The 26,629-nt window shown below is 56.3% G+C and overlaps 1 protein-coding gene across 1 annotated transcript in view; it reads left to right on the top strand.

Annotated features, from left to right (window-relative positions):
* LOC100523457 (olfactory guanylyl cyclase GC-D-like) overlaps positions 1–25,347 on the top strand; it is a 34,815-nt gene extending 9,468 nt beyond the window's left edge. Inside the window, 13 exon segments of the mRNA XM_021062551.1 lie at positions 1,354–1,530; positions 1,740–1,896; positions 2,167–2,207; positions 2,210–2,315; positions 5,653–5,801; positions 8,879–9,042; positions 9,449–9,641; positions 16,350–16,524; positions 17,472–17,570; positions 18,692–18,730; positions 18,733–18,785; positions 19,630–19,715; positions 25,015–25,347. Coding sequence (XP_020918210.1) covers positions 1,354–1,530; positions 1,740–1,896; positions 2,167–2,207; positions 2,210–2,315; positions 5,653–5,801; positions 8,879–9,042; positions 9,449–9,641; positions 16,350–16,524; positions 17,472–17,570; positions 18,692–18,730; positions 18,733–18,785; positions 19,630–19,715; positions 25,015–25,327 — 1,752 coding nt within the window. The 3' untranslated portion in view covers positions 25,328–25,347.

The following is a 26,629-nucleotide window of genomic DNA, read 5'->3' as shown; positions in this document are numbered from 1 at the left end:
GGGTGGTTGGAGAGGAGGCCCAGCAGGATCGGCCTTCCCGCTCTGAGTCGCCTCCGGGCCTCTCCACGTGGTCTCCCCATTCTGGTGACTCAGGGTAGAGGGACTTCTTATGACCATTCAGGCCTCCCCCAGAGAGGCCTTCAAGAAAGGGGAAACGAGAGCCATCAGTCTCCTAAGACCTGGGCCCCAAGCACACACGACCACTTTCATCATGTTTTGTTGGTCGCAATGTCACAGAACCCACTCAGATTCAAAGGGAGGGGTCAGAGGCCCAATCTCTGTTTTTTGGGGGGCCACGCCCATGGCATGCAGAAGTTCCTGGGCCAGGGATCAAATTCAGCAACCCAAGCCACAGCAGTGACAATGCTGGATCCTTAATCTGCTGAGCCACCAGGGAACTCCAGAGGGCCAATCTCTTGATGGCAGGAGTATCCAAGGACTTGAGGCCATTCTTAGCTCACCGCATATGTGAATAAGCATGTGACCCCTGAACTGTCTTTGTGAGGAAGGCCGTGCTGGACAATGGTTCCATCTTTCTTGCTTGGCCAAATGCTAGCCTCGCTGGCTGGGCTCATGATTTCTGACCTGCTGGGCTGCTTTCAGCTTGTGCCTGACCCCTTCTGTTCTTCTTCTCATTAGTTTCTGAGTCTTGAGGGAGAGACTTTGCACAGCTTTCAGGTCCATAGTGTCGTTTGGGTTGGGAATAAGCCCGAATCCCTATTCTGTGGAGTTGGCTACAGCTGAGTCACTTATTCATGATGCTTCTACTTGCTGGTTTCACTGGCTCATTCATCCACTCATCTGCTCACCCATCCATCCATCCATCATCCATCCATCCATCCATCCATCCATCCATTTATTCATCATCCATCCATCCATCCATCCATCCATTCATCATCCATCCATCCATCCATTCACTATCCATCCATCCATCCATTCATCATCCATCCCGTCCATCCATTCATCATCCATCCATCCATCCATCCATCATCCATCCATCCATCCATCCATTTATTCATCATCCATCCATCCGTCCATCCATTCATCATCCATCCATCCATTCACTATCCATCCATCCATCCATTCATCATCCATCCCGTCCATCCATTCATCATCCATCCACCCATCCATTCATCATCCATCCCGTCCATCCATTCATCATCCATCCCGTCCGTCCATTCATCATCCATCCACCCATCCATTCATCATCCATCCATCCATCTGTCCATCCACCAATCACATGCATCCAGCATTTCCGATGCCTCTCCGTGTTCGACCCTGTGCTAGGTGCTCAGTAGAGGATCATGTCTTGTCCAGTCTTGGAGGCTGCTAAGGTTCCCATTGCCCCGGCAGATGCGGGAGCTGTGGCATGAGAACGTTACCACCTTCCTGGGCTTCTTCGTGGCCTCTGGGGTCAGTGCTCTGGTGTTGGAGTACTGTGCCCGGGGCAGCCTGGAGGATCTGCTGAGGAATGAGGCTCTGCGGCTGGACTGGACCTTCAAGGCCTCCCTGCTGCTGGATTTGATCCGTGTGAGAACCTTTTCCAGGCCTGGAGCTGTGGGAGGCAAGAGGGATGGAAGGGGGACAAGAGATGCTCAGATCTTCCCCAGGCCTGGGCTCTTTCCACTTTGTCTAACTGAGAAAAATCTGTGTGGCAAAGGGTGGGGGGAGGCAGGAAGGTTTCCTGGGGTCCCTTTCATGCACCGCAGACCCAAGGGACCCCCACGATTCCACTCCAGGGGGTGCGGTACCTGCACCAGCGGCATTTCCCGCACGGCCGCCTCAAGTCCCGAAACTGCGTGGTGGACGGACGCTTTGTGCTAAAGGTCACTGACCACGGTTACGCGGCGCTGCTGGACACTCAGTGGGCTCCCCGCCCCCGGCCAGCCCCTGAAGGTCAGCTCAGGGTGGGCAGGGGGCTGCCAGTAGGTTCTGAAGCTTCTGTTTGTGAGGCGGGGGACCCCTCGAGCATGGTCTGTGGTGTGACCTTGAGCTGATGGCTTTTTCTCTGGGAGCCTCAGGACCCTGACCTGTGAATTGGGGAGAACAGAAGCAGCTCCCTCCTCCGGGGCTGTGGGGACAGGGCAGTGACACCCCAGGTGTGAAGCGCGCGCCCAGCTTGGGCAGCTTGAGCGGCCAGCGGTGTGGCCTGCCCTGTGATTGCAGAGCTGCTGTGGACGGCTCCGGAGCTGCTGCGGGGGCCCGGGCCCCCGGGCAGGGCACCCTCAAAGGGGACTCGTTCAGCATCGGCATCATCCTGCAGGAGGTGCTGACTCGGGGCCCGCCCTACGGCTCCTCGGGGCTCTCAGCCGGAGGTAAGCATCCTTCTCCTCCGCCCTTGGCCTGTCCCTGGCTGAATCCCCACATAGTTGACGAGCTCCGTGACCATCAGGAGGTGGGGCCTGAAAATAACCACCCAGACATCGCCTGCTTTGTCTATGAGAGTTGGGTGTCTTTGGCTTAAGCCGGGCTGCCTTCAGCAGCTCTGCCAGCACAGCAGCTGAGCGGCTTCTGGGCCAGAGGCATTGGGTTTCTGGGTGAAAGCCCAACTCCCTTCTTCCTCTCCCAGTGTCACTGCCACGTCCAGAGGCGCTCATGCCCTAACCTCCCCCCCACCCCCCGCCGCCCCACTGCTGCTCTGCACAGACTGTGTCTATATGGACCTCAGTGCTTTCCCTGTAGCTTTTCCCGCTTGCTTACTACATGACCTCACACAAATCACTTAGCCTCTCCGAGCCTCGGTTTTCCCATCTGTATAGTGAGAATCAAATTTTGAAAGGTGTCTGACACCCAGTCCACATGTGATGTGGCCAGTCTGCTCGGCCCTGGGAGGTGGTGGGGGGGGCTTGTGTCTCGGCCTGAGCGGGGCTCCTTTCAGAGCATCTTTGTCCCCACATCTTTGTCCCCTCGCCTCCGCCATCATCACCTGCTCTTAGATATTTTCTCTTCTGACCCAGTGCCAGGACCCAGCTCTGGAAACCTTCCCCTCCCCTGTGTTCTCTGTCAGGGCTCCCTGGCCCCTAGGCTGCTCCTCCAGTTGTCCCCCTGCTGCTTCTGTCCCCTTGTCCCACTGATGCGCTGCAGCTTGGCCCACGGTGCAGGCGGTGACAGAGCAGAGCCCAGCTACCCTCCCACCCCCCGTGATCATCCTCAGCTCACAGGGAGGCCCAGCCTCGCTTCTTTTCTCCACCAAAGCACTGCTCAGCGAATGACGAGCATTCCAGCCCCCGCATTTAGGAGGTGGAGGAGTGGGGGGGAGGGGGCTGGGTCGGGCCATTTGTCCAAACCTCCTCCGTTGCCCCCCTGCCTCCCACTGCTGCCGGATCTGCCTGCTGAGAGAGGGGGACCAGGCCAGGGGGATTCGGCAAGTTGCCACAGGGCCCTTCAGACCGGGGCTCCTCAGGCTCTAGGGACCAGGTCTGGAACCCCAGGGCCACTCCCGGCTTGGGCCCTCAGTCCCGGACCTGCTCCTTCCTGGCTGCGCTCCTCCTGGTTTCTGGGAGTAAAATGCCAATGTCTTTGGGGGTCACGGACGTAACCCCAGCTCCACACCACGTCAGCTCATAACCCCCTTTAGGCGCTGTGCCTCAGTTTTCTCATCCGTAAAGTGGGCGTCATGATGCCTGCCTCCCAGAGTATGTGAGGATTGGTGAAATGCTTTAGACAAAATGCCTGGCACATGGTGGGCCTGGGGGCTGGGGATTTAGGGTGTGCTAACGGGAAGCCCAGGTTCTCTCCTGACTCTCCCGCTTAGAGGCAGACTTGCTCCTAGAAGCAGCATTACGTAAGCTCCTGTGTGTGTGTATAGAGAGAATACCTGTAGTTTCCAAAGCGCGTTCATCTGCATTGTTCCACTGGTCCATCCTGGGTGGGGGAAGTGCAGTCTTTTCAGAGATGAATGAACTGAGGCTCAGGGAAGGGAAGGGACTCCCCGGAGGAGCCGTGGGTCTGGGCTTTGCATGAGCTCCATGCTCCTGCCCTAAATCTCCTGGACTCATCCACGGAGCCTCCCCTCAGCCGCTGGCAGGGCCGATCCATCACCACGACACACTGGGTGTGGACAGTGGGCCCAGGGTGGGCAAGGAACACGAGACCTGGCCTGGCCTGGGCCAGCGGTGCCCAGCTTGCTGTGAGGCCGCCACTCTAACGACAAAGAAAGTCTGGAGCCTCGCGTGCTACTCTTTGACTTTTAATATCCCAAGACTGAGAAAATGCCCCAAGACAAAAATCTGCTCTGAAGTCAGCCACACTTTGAAATGGATTTGTGTTTTATTCATCACAACACCATCGTCTGAATCCTTTTGAGAAAGAGCTGGACGTGTGCGTGTGATGTGTTACTGGTTCCATCTGCACGCACCCCTTTGTAAGCACCTACCGCTTCCCAGACCCTTCCCCAGAGGCCCTCGGGGCCAGACGCCTACAGACAGGGAGCCTTTGGGCAGAGAAAAATCAGGCCCGGTTCTGGCATCTGCTTTCTACCGGCCCTGTGGCTGTGGGTGACCTACTTCATCCCCGGGAACCTCAGTTTCCCTGTCTGTAAAATGGGACAGTGGTTCACGAGCCACCCGCAACAGGGAGGCTGGCACGGGGAGATCCGGCAGAGGCTTCGAGCTTCCCACTGGCTCCAAGGAAGAATCCAAGGCCTCAGACGCTGACCTGCTCTACCTCTAGCCGCTTAAGAGGTCTGTGCTGTTATGATGCCCTTTTGATAGGCGAGGCAACCCGAGACTCACCGGTGGCAGAACTTGTACAGAACGTAAGTGGTGATCTCGCAGTCCCCTCCTGCACCGCTGAGCGCCTGAGCTTGGTACCCAGGCTCTCCTCCTCCAGGTGCACCTGTGCATCCTCAGCATCCCCAGGCTCCCCTCCAGCTTCCTGAGACGGGGTTATTTCCATCCGTGGTCAGCTGGCGACACCGAGGTTCGGAGTGATGGATGGTAGGTGGCAGAGACGGAGCTGGAAGGCTGATCTGTCTGATCTTGACTTTGTGTCTGGTCTTTATCATGTTGGGGCGGGGACACGAAGGTCCACAGCAGGGGTGGTCCTGGGAAAACCGTCACCATGACGGTGCTAACGAGAAGCAGCGTCTTGCTTCACACTGGCGGAGACTCGGTGCCAGAAGCCTCCAGGTGGCAGAGCTGAAAAGCCGAGGTGCCCAGGTCTTGAACCCTTTCGTGGGCACTGCTGGCAATGGAGCAACAGCAAGTGGTACAGGGTTCAGGGGTTGGGGTGAACTTACCAGGTGCCAGGTGCTAACATCTATCCTCTCCTCCCTTGGCACCTCGGCATCTCTCTCCAGAAAGCAGTTTTTTAAGCTCATTTCACAGATGGGGAGACTGAGGCACAGAGACCACTGTCTTGTCCACACCTCCTAGAGAGGTGGTGGCGGATCCAGAATTCAAGCCCTGCTCTCCTGGCTCCCCGGCTGAGACCCTTTCTCATACTCTGGCCATACTCTGAGGCGGACCCTGGGTAGCAGCAAGCCTGGGTCCCCTGGCCAGCATGGTCCCCACAGTAGGACGGCCCAGGAATACCCGTAGCGCCTGAGACCTGCACCCCCACAGGCCCCCCGTGCCCTCTCTCTTATGATCCCAGGCCTGCCTCCTACCACCAGCCTCCTGGGGACCTCAGCCCACTCCGTGTTTGTTGCAGAAATCATGGGAAAGGTGGTGTCGCCCCCTCCCCTGTGCCGACCACGGGTGTCTGCTGACCACGGGCCCCCCGAGTGCATCCAGCTGATGGAGCAGTGCTGGGAGGAGGCTCCGGAGTACAGACCCACCCTGGACCAGGTCTACACCCAGGTCAGTGCCCCCAGAGGAGCTGGCTGCTTGCGAGAAACAGCAGACCAGTTCACCTCGCTAGCCCGCTGGGGGCCCCATGCTGTCCCAGGACCCGGAAACTCTGTGCAGAAAGGGGGCAGCGGACTGGCATCGTCACCTCTGAAGGTGGGGCCTGAGGTCTACCCTCGGAGGAAAGCTTTCGCAGAGCTGGGGGCCCGGGGACATTTGTCAGGTGCCTTCCTGGGCGCCACGCCCTGCGCTGGGTGCTGGGCTTACTTCATTTAACCCTCTTGATGGCCCTCCGAGGCAGCGTTGTTACGATCTGGGCTCAGTAGGAGAGAAATTGAGGCATGAAGAGGTTAAGGGACTTGCTAAAGTACGGAGAGAGTAAAGGCTGGGGCCGAATCGAGACCCAGGTTTGTCTGCAGAGCTGATGCGGGGAGCCCAGCCCTGTGCCGGGCTTCCTGGCACCAGAGCAGAGGGGCCATTTGGGGCTGTGGAGGCAGCGCGGGTTTCCTGATTCAGGGAGTGGATGGTGCCAGCAAGGGGGACCCCCCCCCGCCAGGGCTGCCTTGGGGACTGCAGCGGGAGGCGCCAGGCAAGCCTGCGCAGAGTTCACAGGATGGTGCTGGAGCGTGTGGACCTGACTGAGCCAGCTAATGGCTCCCACAGGGCCAGCCCATCAAGCCTGAGGGGACATCTTCACGCCTCCTGTTCCTGCCCTTCACCCCCCACCCCCGACAGTGGAACATTGCCAAGGACAGGCTCAGTGAGCAGGAGGGGCTGTCCAGACAGGTGATGGGGGATCGAGAGGCAGGAAGACAGGAGAAACACCCAGGCGTCTTCTGGAAAAGCCTCCCCACGTCCCTCTCTCCACACCTCTCCTCCCTTGCAGCTCTGGCATCAGGGGTGGTGTCCCATCTCACAGATGGGGCATCTGGACCTCGGAGCCCGTGAGCTCTCAGCGGCCACTGCGAGGGTGGGTGGCAGCGCTAAGATGGGCAGCCATCCTAGACACCAGGCTGGGATCTTTCCAGGGATCAGAGATCGCCATGGCCAGTGAGGTGGGGGAGAAGGCTCTTGCCCTGAATGAGGGGTGACAGTGGAAAAGAGCTTATCTAAGGCTCTTCGGGAGAGAAGGCGGAGGCAGCTCTATGGTGCCCCTTAGCTACTACTTGACCTTGGCCACGCTGATTGCACTGGTGAGCCTCAGCTGTCCTCAGATGATTCCTAGAAAGATTAACTCTGGTTTCACCTGACATATTGGTGTGACCATCCAGTGAAATAAGTAAGCAAAACCAAACCAAACCAAACCAAAAAGCAGTTCTCTGAGGAGAGAATGAGGTGAAAGAGCCCTGACCTTGAAGCCCGAATACTTGGGTCACGTTCCTCTAACATTCGCTGAGTACCAGCCAAAGCAATTAAGCAAGAAAATAAGTGTCGTAAAGGAAGGACGTGATTGTTTGTAGACACTCTGATTTCATTCCTGGGCGACCCAAGGGAAACATGTTCCGAATGATACAGTCATCCAGTGGGACGGCTGCTGATAAAATGAATGTATGATAGACCTCGGTTTGCCGCTCACTTCCTCCACTGTGTGGTCCTTGGCAAGCTGTACTTCCCAGATCTTTGCTCCGTCATTTATAAAGCGAGGGTCCTCCTTGCAGAGGTGATTGTGCTTGGGGATCGTAGCTTCTTGTCCATGTTGCTGTCTCAAGGTCAGCAGCTGTCACACCCATGACAACAGACCTCTAAAGCTTGTGCCTCTGCTTTTAATGGGCATAAAAAATAAGTGCTTTTGGCGTTCCCGTTGTGGCTCAGTGGAAACAAATCCGACTGGTAACCATGAGGACACGGATTCGATCCCTGGCCCCACTCAGTGGGTTAAAGATCCGGCATTGCCAAGAGCTGTGGTGTAGGTCAGACTTGGCTTGGATCTAGCGTTGCTGTGGCTCTGGTGAAGGCTGGCAGCTGCAGCTCCAATTCGACCCCTAGCCTGGGAACCTCCATATGCGGCAGGTGCGGCCCTGAAAAGACAAAGAAGTGCTCTTCAGGGGCTTCTATCACTCCCCACCTTATAGGTATTTGCCTGAGAGAAGTAGGTTAGTACTGCACACCTACACACAGACACACACACACACACGTCAAGATGCTGAGTGAAAGGAATTAACCCCTCCACTTTGATCATCATTAATTTTGTTTCTCCGACCCACTGCACTTTGGGAAGGTGCAAATCACATTGGGGAAAGTTCTAGGAAGTCTCCCTAGGAAACAGGCTGCCATATTTCCTACAGGGTTATTGCTGAAGGTACAGTTTTTAGCAACTTGTGAATGTCCTCTTACGAAGACCGAAAAGAGGTACTTCTCTGTGCTGAGCACTAGCAGCAGCTGTGTTCCTTTTGAGCAACTAGTCCAATAGGCATTGTCTTATGGACGCCGTAGATTACATTATCAATATTTCCCTCTTTGCTTTGTTGCTAGGAAGCCCATATCCAAAACTGTGACCAAATTCCAGCATGCATATCATTCAAAAGCATCAACCAATCCTGACCTAACTTTTTTTAAACCTTCATTTTCCTCTGGTCTCAGTGTCCTTACGCAGGTAATATTTTATATCATAGGCATTTTTGTTGACTAAGAAGAGCAATAAAGAGGTAGATTAGATTGTATACATAAATAACCAACATGCATTGCTTCTATCTACGTACTCATCTCTTCATCCACCCATCCATCCATCCACCCACCCACCCACCCACCCATCCATCCACTTTTCCTTAAGAACAAAGAATGGCCATGTCTCCATGTTTTTGTAAGAACCAGTGTGTTTGTTAATGATGATGCAGTGCTGGGCATGGGTTCCTTTGCCAAGTTCTCTCCTTGCCCACCTGCCTCTACAGAACGAACCCATTTTTCCTCCTAGCCGTCTGTGCTTTCCTTTGTCGGAGCTGCATCCCTTGTCTATTACATATGTGCTTCCCACTATCCAGCTCTTCGAGGCAGGGACTATGTCTGGTTCATTCCTGTGGCCCAGATTCTCCGCCTGAGAGCCAAGTGTGCTGACCTGCAGGGGCGAATTGGGATTTGCATTCCATTTTCAGTTCAAAGGCATCAACCAAGGCAAGAAGACCAGCGTTGCTGACTCTATGCTGCGGATGCTGGAGAAATATTCCCAGAACCTGGAAGACCTGATCCAGGAGCGGACTGAGGAGCTGGAGCTGGAGAGACAGAAGACGGAAAGGTTGCTCTCTCAGATGCTCCCACTGTGAGTGGACTTGATTGTACCTCTAGCCTCATTGGCTCTGAGTACTGGGACCCAGGGCATAGTAAGTGCTCAGTAAATCTGGGTTCCATGATGCCATTCAATTCCTTCATTGTTTGTTGATCCAACATCTCTTCATAGAGCCCTTGTATGTATCTGGCACTGTGCTGGGCACGTGCGCATTGCATTTCTGCTGCTTCATTCCCTTGGGAACAAGGAGAGGGCACAGGGTCCCCCATCTGACTCCAGAGGATGTAACGTCCAGAGAGGGGGCAGGTATTTGCTGAAGGGGAGCCAGCACACCAGCAGACCTGCCCCAGATGCCCTGATACTCAACCCAGGATTTCCCCCAAATATCCTTCCCTCACTGCTAACTCACTCGTGACTCTGGCCCTTCCTATCCCTTCAGGTCTGTGGCTGAAGCTCTGAAAAAGGGGGCGCCTGTGGAGCCGGAGTACTTTGACCAGGTCACCATATACTTCAGTGACGTTGTGGGTTTTACCATCATCTCAGCCCTGAGTGAGCCCATCGAGGTGGTGGGCTTGCTCAACGACCTCTACACGCTCTTTGATGCTGTTCTGAGCGGCCACGACATGTACAAGGTGAGAGGACCCGGAGGCAGGCATTCCGTCTCTCCCTCTTCTATCATTGTTTGTGGGATACGTTTACTTCCAGTCACTTATTTCTGTGTTTTAATCGGTAAGCTATTGCTGTGTAACAAATAACTCCCCCCCGCCCCCGTAATGTACAAGGATAGGCACACAAGCCCGTAGGTCCAGCTGGCAAGTTCTCTGGACTCAGCTGGGCTCACTTAGACAGCTGTGGTCAGTTGTGGATTAGAGGAAGCCCTGCTGATCTTGGCTGGACCCTCTCCCATGCCTGGAGCTTTGGCTAAGACAGCTCAGTTCTGGTCCACAGGGGATCTCACTCTCCAGCAGGCTAGTTGGTATCGCTTCCCTGGTGTGGCAGAGGTCTGAGAGCAGGCAGACGGACAGACGCTCTTGAAGGCTAAGCTGGGATTGGGCACATTGCTTTTTCTGACATTTTCTATTGGTCAAACAAGTCAAAAGGCCAGCTCAGATACAAGAAGTGGGGAAGTCAAATTCCACCTGTGCCAGGCAAGGACCAACAGATGAGTCAGCTTCTGTGCCCACCCTCGGGGAGCTCTCAATGCTGTGGGTAAAAGACAAAGAAAAGCCACTGTGATAGTGATGATGGGGGAGGCAGAGGAGGCTGAGAGGGCCCCCGTGTAGCCAGGGGTAGGTGTGTGGAGTAAAGAGCAAGGAGGGCTTCCTGGAGGAGGTGCTGTCTTCCTGGCATTGTTCAGTCTGGGCATGGTTCTAGGCAAGCAATGGGGGAGCAATGTGCCGGAGCTTGAGGCTTGAGAGGGCGGGCCTCTCTCACGTGGCCTAGTGAGTGTGAGGGATGCTAAATGGGATCTGATGGGTGAACCTTGAGTGGACCAGCCGCGGGAGAGGGTGGTGGAGGGGAGATGCTGGAGGGAGCGGTGGGGGCCTTGGCAGAGCCATCAAGACTCTCCATGATCTGGTCCCTGTGCTCCTCTCAAGCCTAGGTTTGAGTCCCACCCTGGACACCAGCTTCTGTGTCACTTTGGGCAAGTGGCTCCCCCTCTCTGGGCCTCTGTGTCCTCGTCTATAAAACAGGACTGTCAACTCCAGTCCCTGGGGATTCACAGATGATGGGCAGATCCTCATCCCCTGGTAGAAGTGCTGTGTAGACTGTGAGCCTGTGAAGATAGCCTGCTGCTCTCTCTGCCTGCGGTGGAGACCCCCACCCCATGCCATTCTCATCCAGTAGCTGGGAGTCCTGAGCCAGTCAGGCACAGAGGAGGAGGCGGGGAGGGAGCTCCCAGGAAACAGCCGCCCTCGGGCTCCCCGGGCCTTCATCTTCACGTGTGATCCATCCACCAGCCCCCCTTCTCACCACTGGCCTCCAGGAAGCTCAGGACTTGGGGCTGGGGCGGGGGCAGGCCCTGGGCTGAAGCCAGGATGGGAAGTTTCAGACGAGAGAACCGCCTCTTTCAGGTGCCAGGCAGTCTGCTGATAGCATCACACACCGCATCCTGACAGTGACAGTAATTGCCAGGGTTTTTTTGGCCGCACCCATGGCGTGTGGAAGTTCCCAGGCCAGGCATCGAACATACGCCACCGCAGCAGCCTGAGCCACAGCCATGACAACGGCAGGTCCCTAACCTGTTGCACCACTAGGGAACTCCCTCACCAGTACTTATGGGGTGCTTACTGTATACCACACACAAGACAAGGGGCCTTATATGTATTAACCCATTCAATCCTCATAACAAGCTTTAGGGTAGGTAATGGTTCCTCTCATTTGTAGATGGAAAAACAGGGGGTTATGTGGCTTGTGTAATTATAGAGTCCTCACAAGATGTGAAGCTGAGACTTGATCCTGGGCATTCTGGTCCTGAAAGCCCCCTTCGTAGGGGCTCACCCCCCCAGGACACAGACCTCCTCAGGGCAAAGCCACAGGTTCACAGAGGCCCCTAAGACCCTCCAGGAGGGGGCCCTCCGCCCTCCCCACTCCATCTCCTCTTGGGCCTCTCTGCTCCTCTCTTTAGCCAGGAGGCCTTCGCACATGCTGTTCCCTCTTCCTGGAAGCCCTGCTCTCCCTCTTCTCCTGCTCGCTCCTGGTCTTCCTCCTGGTCTCGGGTTAGCGTCCCTGCCCTCCTGGTTAGGTGCTCCTGTGTGATGCTCTCCTAACTGCCCCTGGCCCTGTCGGTTCTAACCTAAACCATTCTGTCCCTGGCGATGTCCCACACATACTAGGTCCTCAGGAAATGCGTGCCGACTAAATGAGGAGTTCCCTCAGGCCCAGAGAGGGAGGTGACTTACCCGAGGGCACACAGCTGGTGGATGCCAGAGCCAGGACAGGAACCTGCCACGTCCCCCCCACCGCCCCGCTCTGTCCACTGCGCCACGCTGCCCGATGCTGACCGCGGGGCCCTGAGCCATCGACCCTCCTGCCATACAGCTTCCCTCCTGTTCCCCGACCAGGACCCCACGTCCCTGTCCCAGCCCGTGGTCGGAGGCGTTCTCGCTCACGCTGGCTGAGCTCCCCTCCTGCCTCCCAAGCCGCCGCCGCCGTGGGCCCCAGGAGAAGATTCCTCGTCCCGTCTTGCTGAGCCCCGCAGCTTTGATGTGCCCTGAGTCACCCCGGCCTGGTCTCTTCCTCCCCTGCTAATCTTTTCTCACACACGCGTCCCACCCAGCTCTGAATCACGCTCTCTCATCTGCTCTGAACTCTGGCCAAGAGGTCTGCCTCTTTCGGGCCGAGGGAAAGGAAAGAAAGCCAGGCCCGCACACCCATCCAGATGTGGGGAAACGGGGAGGGGGGTGTCCTCCCCACGTGCGAGCTCGTCTCTCATCGCTCACGCAGCCGCCCCGGTCGCCCTCCGTCCCAGCAGGATCGGGTTACGGCTCTTTAATCCGGTCTGGGCTGGGAGGCAGCCAGGCGATCATTTCCTGGTTCCGCAGGGGTCTGCACATCCCTCCCAGCACGTGCTGAACGAGCACATTTTGGGGACAGAACCTCGGATTGGGACCCATGTGGGTTGTGGCGGCAGAGAGGGCTTACCCCCATCACTCAGCGCCGCCACGCTGCTGAGCCACTCTGGGCTCATCGCTGCACATCTCTGAGCCTCAAGCTCCCATTTGTAGAACAGAGGTGGAAGAGCCTATGGCTTAGGGTGGTCCTGCTGAAGAAGCGGGGAGAGGAAGCACGGTTGTTCCTACCAAGACCAGCATGAGCACCAGATGGGCAGGCGCTGAGGCCTCCCCCTGAAAGCACAGCATGGGGAGTGGGCGCCAGCACCGGGTAAGTGTCTACAGAGGACTGGCCAGGCCCCTGCATTGTCACAGGGTATCTCATTTAACCCTCGCCATGCCCTCTCAGAGGGATGCATGATTCTCCCTACTGTACAGATGAAGATACAGGCTCAGAGAGGGAGGCGGCTTGCCCAAGGTCACACAGCAAGCCAGTGGTGGAGTTAGAATGCACCCCTGTGTTTGTTACAATGGAATCCTTTGTACCCGCCTCTCCTCTGGCTCTGTTCTCCCAGCTGCAAAAGGACCACACCTTTATACAAGGAGCTTGGCCCTCGCTTGTGGCCGAGTGTCGCCGATGACAGGAGTCTTGGCGTGAGCCTTTTTATAAGTCTGAGCTCCTAGAGGGCAGAGTCTGTGCCTGGTCATCTTTCTGTTGCTGGGGTTGTACGGGGTGGTGATTTATTACACCAAACTCTCTCTTCCAGCTCAGGGGGCCCGGCAGGTGGAGGGCTCTGGGTCAGCCTAGCAGCTTGGAGAATGTGCGGTCTGGATGTGTGGCCGCCTGGGGCTCTCTGCTGCTCCTCCTCCCCAGTCTGGACCCTGGGTCACCCATGTGCCGTCCCCAGAGCAGGTGTACTGCTCCTGAAGTGCAGCTGCACACCTGGCGGGCTGGAAGCGGGGCCAGAGAGCAGTAGGTCTCCTGAACCGCCTCTGGGAGGCAGGACCTGGTCCAGACACATGTGCCGACCACGGCCCGGGCAGGGACAGAGAGAAAGGCCACTCAACAGGCAGATTCTTCCCAAAAGAAAGAGAGGAAGGGCCCACACCCTTTGCATCAAGAGGCGGCATAGCATACGGGCTCTGGAGCTGGACTGAGCAAGTTCAAATCTGTGCTGTGTGACGTTGATAAGTGCCTTCACCTCTCTGGCCCAGTTTTCATCTACAAAATGGCAATAGCGCTAGTGCCGACCTCCCAGAATTCTTGTGCAGCTCTCATGGGTTATATTTGTAAGGGGTTTGTGGTAGTGTCTGGCACATAATAACTGCTGTATGAGTGTTTAAGGGAGCACTTAGTTCTCATTCTTGCCAATCGGGTGGTGCCTTTGTCCTTCTGTGGGGAAGAAGGACGTGGGCAGAGGGAAAGCCAGGGCTTGCTCATATTTTTCCTTCCAGGGCTGTGGGGTGGGAGGTCTCGCTCTGTGGAAATAGACACAGCGGGGAGCAGCCTTGCCCGTGACCCCACCGCCTTCACGCCAGCCCACAAGCAGGTGCTGCGGGGACCACAGCAGATGCTCGGGAGGGAGATGGAGGTCACAGCCCCCAGGGAGGAAGCATCTCTTTCCCAGCGGGTGGCCGGGGAGGTTTTATGGACTTGATGAAGTGTGAGCTGGGCTGATGGAAGGCTCGGATCACAGCAGACAGGCACTGGGAGAGAGCATGTCAGGCAGAAGGAGCAGGCGATCAAAGCACCGAGGTGGACAAGCACCGAGGGTCTCTGCGGAGAGCAGCAAGGTTCCCATTTGGCTGAAGCAGGAGGTCCTAGGAGCCCCTGTTAGGAATGGCAGGCAAGTCTGCAACTCCTGGGAGTCCCTGATTGCCAGCTCCATGGGGAGTGAATTTTAAAGCATTTGCCATGGGGAGCGGATTTTGGTATCGGAGCAGAATGTCGCATAATTAGGACAGAACACGTCCAGCTTTGGGGCAAAGATAGTCGGTGAGAGAGAGACTGGGCTGGGCGACATAGGGAGTAAGGCACGGCTCACAGCTAATGGTGTGTGAGAGCGCTTGAATTACAGCGCCCCCTAGGGGCAAGGAAACATCATTGGTGGTGTCCACCCGGTGCTCAGGGAGAGCAGACAGGCAGGGTCAGAGGGACCACTCTGCTCCCCAGGGCCACGTGGTGCCAGCAGGTGCCCACTGCAGGAGGGGCAGTGCAGGAGCTGGGCTCTTTAGCCTACAGATGGGATGACATAGAGGATAGAGTCTCTGTCTTCACCTGGCTGGCCTGGCCCGTGGCCCAGGAGAAAGCCACGGTACCCATCTGTGTCCCCAGCGCCCGGACCAGGGCCTTCAGGACAGAGCGTGAGCTTCAGAAGAGGAAAGGTTTGTGGCTTGAGCTCAGGAGGCAGAGCTGGAACTTGCGGGTGACAAGCAGGTGGCCCTGAGCTCAACTTTAGTAAATCAGAGTTGCCTGGAGCAGTCGCCTCGGGGAGGAGATGCAGGCAGGCCTGGACAGCCAGCAGGGAGGCAGGTGGGGGCCTTTAGAGTCCCTCCTAATTATGAGACTCTGGGGTTCTCTCGACTCTAAAACCATGAGCCCAGCAAGCGCTGCTGCTGCCGCTGGTGGCCGTGAGGAGGATGATGGTGAGACATGTCTGTTTATTGAGCATCTATGACAAGACTTTCTCTTTTTATTGTTATGATTATTCTTTTATCACCCACTGCATTTATTACATTTGTAGTTGTACAATGATCATCACAATCCAATTTTATAGGATTTCCATCCCACACCCCCAGCGCATCCCCCGACCCCCCGACCTGTCTCCTTTGGAGACCATAAGTTTTTCAAAGCCTGTGAGTCAGCATCTGTTCTGCAAAGAAGGGCATTGTGTCCTTTTTTCAGAGTCCACATGTCAGGGAGAGCATTTGACATTGGTGTCTCACTGTCTGACTGACTTCACTTAGCATGATAATTTCTAGGTCCATCCATGTCGCTAAATGACAAGACTTTCTCTCATACGCATTCCGTGTAAGAGGAACTGAGGCTTGCACGGGTGAAGTGGGCCCGACCAAGGTAAATGACGGAGCCAGGGTTTGAATCCACTTCTATAGGATTTCTGCTTTTTTTTTTTTTTTTTTTTTGCCTTTTCTAGGGCTGTTCCTGTGGCATATGGAGATTCCCAGGCTAGGGGTCAAATCAGAGCTGTAGCCAATGGCCTACGCCACAGCAAAGCAGAATCCGAGCCGCGTCTGCGACCTATACCACAGCTCACGGCAACGCCGGCTCCTTAACCCACTGAGCAAGGCCAGGGATCAAACCTGCAACCTCATGGTTCCTAGTCGGATTCATTTCCGCTGCACCACAATGGGAACTCCGAGGATTTTTGCGTTCTTTTCAGTATACCTTGGAGGGCCCAGGGTTTGGGAAATAGGCTCTCTATAGATCCAGCATCCATGCGCGCCCCTGCAGGGGAAGCCCTGATCTGCTGCTGCGGCCCCGTGCTGCAGATGGGCCCCCAGGTCCGCTGCCAAGGGACCCATGGTCTGCTCCGAAGAGATGAGACAGGCAAAGGTGCTTGCAATTCAGACCAAGGTGATCTGAAACGTGCAGATCTAATCGTGGCCAGAGCAGCTGCGGTGGGAGGCCGGTAGAGATGGCACCGTGGGGCAGAGACTCAAGGGGTGGGTCAGGGGCTCCCGGGAGGTGGCCTTGTGTGGCACGCACGTGCGTCAGCCCCCGGAGGGCGTGTGCTCGTGCTGGAGCAGGAAGGCCGTGACTTCTAGGTGGAGACCATCGGGGATGCCTACATGGTGGCATCGGGGCTGCCCCGGCGCAACGGGAGCTGGCACGCCACTGAGATCGCCAACATGGCCCTGGACATGCTCGGCTCCGTGGGCGACTTCCGCATGAGGCACACGCCCACTGTGCCCATTCACATCAGGACCGGCCTGCACTCAGGTACGGCTTTGGGCTGTGCCCGGGATGGGCCAGCCCACGTCCCGACCCGCCCGCGGCCCTGGCTGGGGCTACCCCTGTGGCATGCTTCCGCAATTCTAAAATTCCAAGACTCCGTAATAGAAATGTTTGACAGTTCTTTTTTTCTTCTATTATTTTAAGGTTCTAAGATGTTATAAATTAAAAAATCTGTGATGCTCAGATTCATGTACCTTTTTTTAATTTTTTTTTTTTTTTTTTTTTTTTTAGGGCCACCACTGTGGCATGTGGAAGTTCCCAGGCTAGGGGTTGAATAGGAGCTACAGTTGCCAGCCTACGCCACATCCACAGCAATGCGGGATCTGAGGTGTGTCTGTGACCTATACCATGGTTCACGGCAACACCGGATCCTTAACCCACTGAGCAAGGCCAGGGATAGAACCGGCAGCCTCATGGATACTGGTCAGTTTCGTTCCTGCTGAGCCATGGTGGGAACTCCTCTCCTTTCCCACAGGCACGTGGACTCGCTGCCTCTGTGCCTTTGCACCTGCTGTTCCCTGCATCATTCTTTCCTCCTTCAGGACACAGTTTATGTACCGCCCCCTCCAGCGAGTCCTCCGGACTGGGTCAGGTTTCCTTTCCTGGGCTGGTACAGCCCTGGGGCCTTCTCTCTTCATTGTTTAAAGTTTACCCGCCTCCCCAGACCTGACTGGGAGCTCCCTAAGAGCAGAGCCCGGCTCTGATTGATCTGCGCCCGCCTACCCCCAGCCCGGAGCCTAGCACAGATGCCCTGTCCTCTCTAGGTGGTGTTGGAGACTCCATACAGCTTCATCCTCACCCCTCCTCTGGAGCCCAAGAGGTTGGGAAAAGACAGACATTTGGGGGGTGGGGGTGGAAATGACCAGACGGTTGTAGGGACTTCTCTTGGGCCCAGGACCTGCTGGAGCTCACTGGGCATATTTGAGTTTCAGGGCCCTGCGTGGCAGGGGTCGTGGGTCTCACCATGCCTCGGTACTGCCTCTTTGGGGACACTGTCAACACCGCATCTCGGATGGAGTCTACAGGGCTGCGTGAGTGTCTTGTATTTCTATTCTGCCCCCGGAAGGACTCCCTCAATGCCTCCTGCAGCCTGGCTGTTTGAAACAGTGCCTAGTAACCAATCACCACCTGGTGGCAGCGTACCTTAGTTATCAGTAAAACAACTATAAGGAGACGGTGCTATGTCCCTGATTCTTTTAACTTTCTATGGGGTTTTTGGGATGAGAGAATTACAGAGAAAACAATGATGCAAGAGGCAGGAAACCTGGGTTCTTGCCCTGACTGGGTCTGTGTGCTTAGCGACTTTTTTTTGTTTTTTTTGGCTTTTTGTCTTTTTGCCATTTCTAGGGCCGCTCCCAAGCATATGGAGGTTCCCAGGCTAGGGGTCTGATTGGAGCTGTAGCTGCTGGCCTACGCCAGAGCCACAGCAATGCGGATCCGAGCAGCATCTGTGACCTACACCACAGCTCACGGCAACGCTGGATCCTTAACCCACTGAGCGAGGCCAGGAATTGAACCCGCAACCTCCTGGTTCCTAGTCAAGATTTGTTAACCACTGCGCCATGATGAGAACGCCAGTGCTTAGTGAACTTGAACACAATGCTCTTCCTCCAGGTCTCGGTTTCCCCAGCTTTACAGTGAGGAGACCCCCTTTCGATTTCAAAAATGCCATTTTAGGTCCTTGCTGGTGGCAGGAACCACCCTGATGGCTTGATTAGAGCAGCCAAAAAAAGTTAGCTTCTGCCTCTGGCGTCACAGGTTTGGGTTCCCTCATGTCACTCAGGACTCCTCCTGCATAACCAGATGTGGGGCCCTTGTGGGGAGTCCTGCCCTTAAAAGAAACAGAATGCCTATCTGTGCTGGTTCAGCCATCACACACTGCCCTATAAGCAGAGATGGTGTTCCTAGGATTCTGACTTCATCTCAAGTTCTTCTTATCCCTCCGTCTGTGTCATTTGCTTTTCCTTGAGACTTCTGATTTAGTGACCAGCAATCTACTAGGGGGACAAGAAGGCCAGGGAAGGATATTGCATGAATCCAAATTGTGTGCATTACTGGCTGGAACTGGAGCTGGTACAGGCTCTTAATGATTTTTGGCCAAACCCTAGGTATGCTGTCACCAAGTGGCAACAACTATTATCTTTCTTCTCAGCGTATAGAATTCACGTCAGCAGAAGCACCGTCCAGACACTGTCAGCCTGGATGAAGGCTATAAAATTGACATTCGAGGCCAGACTGAGCTGAAGGTGAGAGACTTTCTTTCCCGGGATTAATGGGAAATGTCTCCAAAGGTCCAGTTTCTATGGGCAGCAAGAAAGAATCTCATCTGACTGATGTGGCAGGAAGAAATTCCAGCCAGGGAGCGGATCGCCTTTAAACTCCCCAAATTCTAAGGCCACTTTGATGCCCGGGAGCCACCCCCTTGTTTGGCTTCTCACGGGGAGAAGGGACAAGGCAGAGAGGCCGCTTCTGTCAGTGGCCGTCCTGGGCACGGTGCTGGTGCACAACCTGTACGAACATATTTATCACCAGATCAAAAATGACGAGAAGATCTGTGCCCTCATTTTACAGCTGAGGAAATGAAATCCGGGAAGCAAAGTACTTGTCCAAAGTCACGTAGCTTGTCTCCCGGGGCTGGAGGCGTCAAAGCCCATGCCTTCTCCATAGCACTGTTGGGATCCTACTCATCCCTCTGAACCCCAGCACAGACCTCAGCTCTTGCCGAAGCCTGCCCTGACCCAGCAACACCCCTCTTCTTCCTCCCCCCTGCCCCCCTGGCAGTAACTCTCATGCCTTCTTTGTGCACCCACAGGGGGTCCCCGGCCAGTCCTGTGCGGTTGTAGGCGTGACACTGGGTGGTACCTGCTCCCGAGCACCACAAAGGCGGGGATGCGTCTGTCACCTCGGCCTTCTCTTTCATTTATTTATTTATTTATTTTTGGTCTTTTGTCTTTCTAGCTGGCAATGGGCGACCCAGACCGTCTGACTCCAGGTTCTAGGCTGCTCTCCTGCCAGCCGTGGGAATCTCATGCCTCCGGCCTTGCTCTCCGCTTGAGACGGTTTGCTCAGCCCCTCTCCTCTCTCTTCCAGGGGAAGGGCTTCGAGGAGACCTACTGGCTGGTGGGAAAGGCGGGCTTCCTCAGGTCCCTCCCCACACCTCTGGACAGCAAACCCGGGTGAGTAAGAGGAGTTTCCCGCAAAGCCTGGCCTCCTTTGTTTGAAATTTGATATCTGTTATTTTTCTGATCGTAAAGGTATTACCTGCCTCGTAGGGAAAACTTGAAAAATACCGAATTCTTTAATGCTTAATCACCACCTCTGGGCTCCTGAGAGACAGTCACTGGTTCCTGCTGGCCTGTTTCTGACGGGTTTGCGGTGAGCGCGGTCACGCTGCCTGCACAACTTCTCATTCGGGTCCGTGCCTCCACTCAACGTCCTGAGCGCCCTCCCGCATCGTCCAGAGCCCTTGTTCTCGCCTGGGGCGGCAGGATTGCCATGTGCGGGTGCGCCGTGATTAGCTTGGGTCCCCCGTCCCTGAGCAGGTAGAACCGTCCCATTCTGAGCCGGTGACAGGTGATAGATGCCACTGGGCCTTTGCCACCGTGCAGATGATTTCAGCAGATGAGGAACTGACAGATCAAAGGCCCTCTTATTTTAGGGGCCAGAAGAAGCAGATTCCCGGAGAGCTGGTGCCTGCCTTGCCATTGGGCTCTTTCCTTTGTCCTCTGAGTGTCCACACGGGTGCAGGGGTCAGGGGAGCAGGAAGGGTTTGGCTGCCGGGTGCTGTTTCTGAGTTCCCTCCTCTCGAGCCGTGGACAGTCCACGGAGGGCCGGAGGGCACAGAGGCTGCCCATTGCGGAGAATTCATTTCCTGTAAATGAGGAGGTTGTGGGGAGCACCGGGGCCTCATGGGCTCATTCCACGGGGGCAGCCGACCCGGGGTCCGGACCCCACCAGGGTCCCACTGCACGACTGCATCAGAGCGTCCTGCCCAGGGCCCTGCCTTCATCTGAACTTCCAGCTGGCTCCTCTCCGCTCTTCTGGGTGACCCTACCCCAGGCTGCCCCCCTCCCATCTCTCAAAGATAAGAAATGGGTGGGGACACATGGGCTTCCTAGGAAAAGACCAGTGCTAAAGCAGCTGAGGCCGGGTGTCCTCCAAGCAGAAGGACCCATGGGGACAGGGGCCATGGACAGTCAGAGCAGCCATTTCCTGCCCCCTGCTGTCAAGGGACAACCCCCCCCCCGACAGGCCTCAGGACCCCCAGGAACCTGGGTGGAGCAGTGGCTGCGGCCACACAGAGCCCTACCCATCTTCATCTCTGAGTCTCTCCCCCACACACTCGGGGGTCCAGCGAGGTAGGGAGGAGGCAGGGGATGGATGGGGATGTCCTGTGCTGTGAGGAGCCCTCGGGGGGCAGGACACACAGATGCTCCCTTTTATTTATCTATTTAGTCTCCTTAGGGCCGTACCTGTGGCATATGGAGGTTCCCAGGCTAGGGGTCCAATCGAGCTGTAGCCGCCAGTCTACACCACAGCCACAGCCACACGGGATCCGAGCCATGTCTGTGACCTATACCGCAGCTCACGGCAATGCCGATCCTTAACCCACTGAGTGAGGCCAGGGATCGAACCCGTGTCCTCATGGAGGCTAGTCAGATGCGTTTCCACTGAGCTACGATGGGAACTCCCCCCAGATGCTCCCTTTGAATAAGGACACGCCAGCCTCGCAGGCGCAGAATCTGCTTGTGTTCCCAGAAAAGCCTCCACACAGCTCCAGATCCTTTGTAGATGGCTTGCTGGGTGACAGCCCGGCTCAAGACTGGCTCTGTGATCCTGGGCAGGTCCCCGGCCTCCGAGCCTTCCCACGCGCCACAGCAGCCCCAGCTCACAGCCCCGCTGCAGCCCCCGGCCCTGTTCCGTCCCAGTCCTCTGCTCTGGCCACCTCTCTGGTCTCAAAGAGCAAGTGGTCCCCTGAGCTCAGAGCCCTCGATCGCCCACCCCGCTTCTGCCTTCTTCTTAGAAGAAGGCCCGTCTGCTGACTCCACTTGCTCCCTCCCACGCCCTGCCCAGCCCCCACCCGCCCAGAAGGCTCTGTGGGCTCACCGGTGACCTCTGCCCGTGTCACCAGCTCCGTGGGCAGTTTTAGTGCCCAGCCTGACTGCGAGCTAGCGTTTCCCACCTCCCTCTGCCTAGAAATGTACTCTCCGAGGCCTCCTGGGTGGCCCGGCTCTGCTCTCCTGGCTCCAGCTCCTCCGCCCTGGGCTCCCCGCTGGCTCCTCTCCACTCCCCAGCCCCTGGCCATCCCTTCCTACCCCGATGCCAATGACACCCCTCATGGGCCCCGGCCCTCAACCCCCCACCGAGCTCCAGGCTGGGGAGCTCACGCTGCCCCTCAACAGTTGCTTCTGGAGCGCTCACGGCCTGGCCTCCACCCGAGTTCTCTTCTCATGGTGGCCTCGCCATCCTCAGCCAGAAAGCTGGCTGCTGTCCTGGGGTCCCCTCAGCAAGTCCCGCAGCTCTGCCTCCATCGCGGCCCCGGCCGCTGGCTCCTCCAGCCCTACCCCTGCTCTCCTGGCCACCGCAGGGCCGCCTGGCCTGTCCCCCCATCCGCCGAGGATCTTTAAGTAAAACACAAACACGGAGTTCCCACCGTGGCTCAGCAGGTTACAAACCTGACTGGTATCCATGAGGATGAGGGTTTGATCCCTGGCCTCGCTCAGTGGGTTAAGGATCCGGCGTTGCCATGAGCTGGGGTGTGGGTCGCAGACGAGGCTTGGATCCTGTGTGGCTGTAGCTCTGGTGTAGGTCCAATTTGACCCCTAGCGTGGGAACCTCCATATGCCACAGGTGCAGCCCTAAAAAAAAAAAAAAAAAAAAAAAAAAAAAAAAAAAAACCCAAAAAACCCAAAACAAACAAAAAGCAAGCAACAACCAACCAAACCAAAAAAACCCCAATACAGTTCATAAGGACAGTCTCTGTTTAACACCCTCTGGGCTTCCTACCCGAACTCTTTCATGCCACCTCTGAGGTCCCACTCCATCCAGCCTGGGCCTGCCCCTTGGCTCAGCTTTCCAGCACCTTCCACGGTGAGTCACCTGCTCAGGGCCTCCCTGCTGCTCCTCAGGACACACCGAGCTCCCCACCTCAGGGCCTTCACTCCCGCTGTCCCCTGTGCCTGGAGAGCAGGCCTCAGCTCTGTTGCTGCCTCCTTCGTGAGGTGGCTCTTGTCACACACTCCAGTCAGTGCCCTGCTGCCACCCCCCATCCCATCTCCCAACACGGGGTCCCTGTCGCGCTTGTTTTCTTGCTGATGTGTTTGTGGAACCGGCCCCACGAGAGCCCGGCTGGCCCACGCGCCGGAAGGTCTGCCAGGGCCAGGAACCTGGGAGGTGAGCTCCACAGCTCCCCCGGGCCCCGGGCAGCCCTGCTCCCGGCCTCTCTCCACCTGCCCTGCCCGGGAGTGGCAACCAGCGTGTCTGGCAGCCGTTTGTCATCCTGAGCTCTCTCAGCTGATGACTTTTCTGCTCCAAGACAGAAACTGTGGAACGTGCCAGAAACTGTGGAATGTGCCAGAAACTTTGGAACGTGCCAGCAATGTTTCCATCTTCTTGGCTGAGGGAGGGAGGAGAGCGGAGATTAGCCCTGGTGAGCTCACCCCAGAGAGCCTCGCAGGCCTCCAGGCAGCAGGGAGAATCCCACGCACACCCAGGCCCACAGGCTCCGATCCAGCAGGTGGGCGCCCAGGGGCCAAGCACACAAGTGCACGCATGCGCACACACATACACGCACATCCAGCCTCTCGGCATCACATATAAACATAAGCAGAAACACCACCAAACGACCCCCCGTTTACTTGGAGAGGAGACCGCAGACAGACAGACCCGCAGGCAGACACAGAATCTCTGCAGGAAGGGCCGGCTGGATGGGACTTGTCATGATATTAGGAAGCAGGTACCAAACGTTTCTTGAATTGTGCACTATAGCTTGATTGTTTACTTGTTTGTTTCTTTTTAGGGCTGCACCTGTGGCATATGGAAGTTTCCATGCCAGGGGTCAAATTGGAGCTGCAGCTGCCGTCCTACACCACAGCCACAGCCACAGCAACGCCAGATCTGAGCTGCATCTGTGACCTATGCTGCAGTTTGCAGCAACGCTGGATCCTTCTGAGTGAGGCCAGGGATTGAACCCACATCCTCAAGGATACTGGTCGAGTTCTTAACCTGTTGAGGCACAGTGGGAACCCCTATAGCTTGATTGTTTTTAAAGTCAAGGGTCTTTTTTTTTTTTTTTTTTTTTTGTCTTTTTGCCTTTCCTAGGGCTGCTCCCGCAGCATATGGAGGTTCCCAGGCCAGGGGTTGAATCGGAGCTGTAGCCACCGGCCTACACCAGAGCCACAGCAACGCAGGATCTGAGCCGCGTCTGTGACCTACACCACGGCTCATGGCAACGCCGGGTCATCAACCCACTGAGCAAGGCCAGGGATCGAACCTGCAACCTCATGGTTCCTAGTCAGATTCGTTAACCACTGTGCCATGACGGGAACTCCTAAAGTCAAGTTTTTTAAAGATGCTTTTATCCTCAGGTTCTGTATTTGCTATTCTGGAGAAGCTATTTAGTTTTATATTTGGGGATGTCGGGGAAGCTAGAGGAGATCCGGAGAAGGGGACAAAACCCTCCTCTCGGGTGTTGGCATAGCCACCCAGGGGCAGCAGTGCCCACAGAAGTGTCCCAGAGACCCTCCGCACAGGGGCCTCTTCTCTCAGCTTTGCCTCTGACAGCCAGGCTTAGAAATGTCCCCTGCCTTAACAGATGCAAACGGTTGCCTTTGGAGTGGATAAGCCATGAGATCCTGCTGCGTATCTAGTCACTTGGGATGGAGCAGGATGGAGGATAATGTGAGAAAAAGAATGTATACGTATGTGTGACAGGGTCACTTTGCAGTAGAAAATTGACAGAACACTGTCAACCCCGATAATGGAAAACATAAAAATCTTTAAAAAAAAAAAAAAAAAAAGAAGAAGTGTCCCCTGCCAGGTTGCTATGAGGTCCTGGCTGTCACTCACGGCCTTGTTCCCTTTGTGCAAAGGCAGTAACCCTGCTCTACGCTCCTCTGGGCGCATGTGGGAAGCAGAAGAGAAAATGAAAGTGTGGCAGGCTGGGGGCCAGTGACCCGTCCTGATTTGCCTTGCACCCCAGGGTCACAGAGCTCCTCACCCCAGCGCTTTGCGGGGGCCAGAGCTGGGACTGGCTCCCCATCCCCTAGGAGGCCTCTGGACCCAAAGCCACACGGGCACAGGAGTGAGTGGCCCTGCACCTCCCGGGATCTCGGTCCCCTGACGTGTGACCCGTGGCAGGACTGCTGCAGGGCTCGGGAGAAGCAAAAGGTCATGAGCAGCCGTGGGCTCTAAAAGCCCACCACTGTTGTTCTGGGGCTGGGGGCGTCATCCTTCTTGTCTGTCCTTTTCTCCTAGAGACCCCTGGCAGGACCTCATAAACCAACAATCAAGGTGGCCTTTGCCGAAGCCCGCAGGAGCACCGCCAGCTTGGGGAGAGCCTCCGCCAGGCCCCGGGGAGAAGGACAGAGAGGGGCAGGGGCCAGTGGCATCCCCAGAGACGCAACGCCCCCAGGCCCTCTCCCTGCTCCACTCCCCACAAAGAACTCTCCTGCTGAGCTCCCTGGCAGCCCCCCAGGGGCTCATTAACACGAGCCTTAGAGCGATAGGAATTGATGTCTTCTTGTGTGAATTCTACAGGTCAACTTGCCTCTTGTCACAAAAACAATAAAAACAGAAATTAGCCCCTTCCGTTCCCGCGGTGGCAAATGGTTTCGGCTTGAGAGGTCATTACAGAGCTTAGCAGTCCTTCCATCAGGAAGGTTGCTGGCCCCGTGGCGCAGCGAGGTGCCCGGGGGGCAGAAGAGGAGCTCCTTGGTCCTGGGTGGCACAGCAGCTGCAGGATGACGCGGGTTGGGGACCAGGAACTGGAGCCGGGCGGACGAGAGCTCCGGGCCTCGCTGGCCACAGGCTCACGTCCCACCCTTTCTGGGAGCCTCTGTTTTGTCATCTCTGAAATGGGCGTGGGGAGGGCCCACGCCAGGCTTGTTCCCGACACAGGGCTCAGCCCACCGCAGACATTCAGAGCAGGTCGCCTCCGGCCCTGCCCCTGCCTCCTCCCCGAGCTGGCCTAACCCCTAGGGCATCTGCGAGCACTGTATTGGGAGTCCAGGCCTTGGGATCCCAGAATCTCATGGGAGGGGTGGGGAGGGAGTGATAATTCTTGGGTTCTTAGGAAAATGAGACTTCTGTCTTACAGGAAACAAAACAAAAAAACCCCCAAAACACACCCAACCAACTCATTAAACTGGCTTCCAACATCAAAGAGGACTTTCCAAACCCTGGAGGCTGATTTCGGAGCAGACAGACCAGGCGCACGTGGAATTCATTTCCTCGATGGAGGGGAGAGGGTGGGGGCTGGGGGGCAGGTTAAGCCCTAAACAAACTCGTCCTTCTTCCAAAGACCCCTTGGGAGGGGGAGCTGGCACTAAAACTGAGCTGGGGGTCGTGGGGAAAATGCCGAGGGCTGTGTGTGTGTGTGTGTGTGTGTGTGTAGGTGTGAGAAGGATGTGTGTGGAGCTGGAAGGTGCCGTGTGATGGAAAGCACTAGATTTGCTTTGGAAGATGCCCCTGCTGTCTGGACCTGCACAACCCTTTTTTTTGTCTTTTTAGGGCCACACCCGCGGCATATGGAGGTTCCCAGGTTAGGGGTCCAGTCGGAGCTTCAGCTGCTGGCCTACACCACAGCCACAGCTCACAGCAACGCTGGTTCCTTAACCCACTGAGTAAGGCCAGGGATCGAAGCCGCAACCTCATGGATCCTAGTCAGGTTCGTTAACGGCTGAGCCCCGACGGGAACTCCCTGGGCCTAATCTTTTACCCAGTTTCCTTACGTGCGGAATGCGACCAGTCACCCTCACCTCCTGTGTTGTTTTGAGAATTAACGGAGAGCACTGGAAATGCCCCGAGGGCCCCGAGCGAGCCTGCGGGACGGCTGAGAAGGGAGGGTGTGCACGGGCCGGCCTGCGGGCGT

Source organism: Sus scrofa, chromosome 9 (assembly GCF_000003025.6).
Source record: "Sus scrofa isolate TJ Tabasco breed Duroc chromosome 9, Sscrofa11.1, whole genome shotgun sequence".
Taxonomy (NCBI): domain Eukaryota; kingdom Metazoa; phylum Chordata; class Mammalia; order Artiodactyla; family Suidae; genus Sus; species Sus scrofa.
The sequence above is the reverse complement of the archived record's forward strand: the minus strand, read 5'-3'. Positions and strand labels throughout refer to the sequence as shown.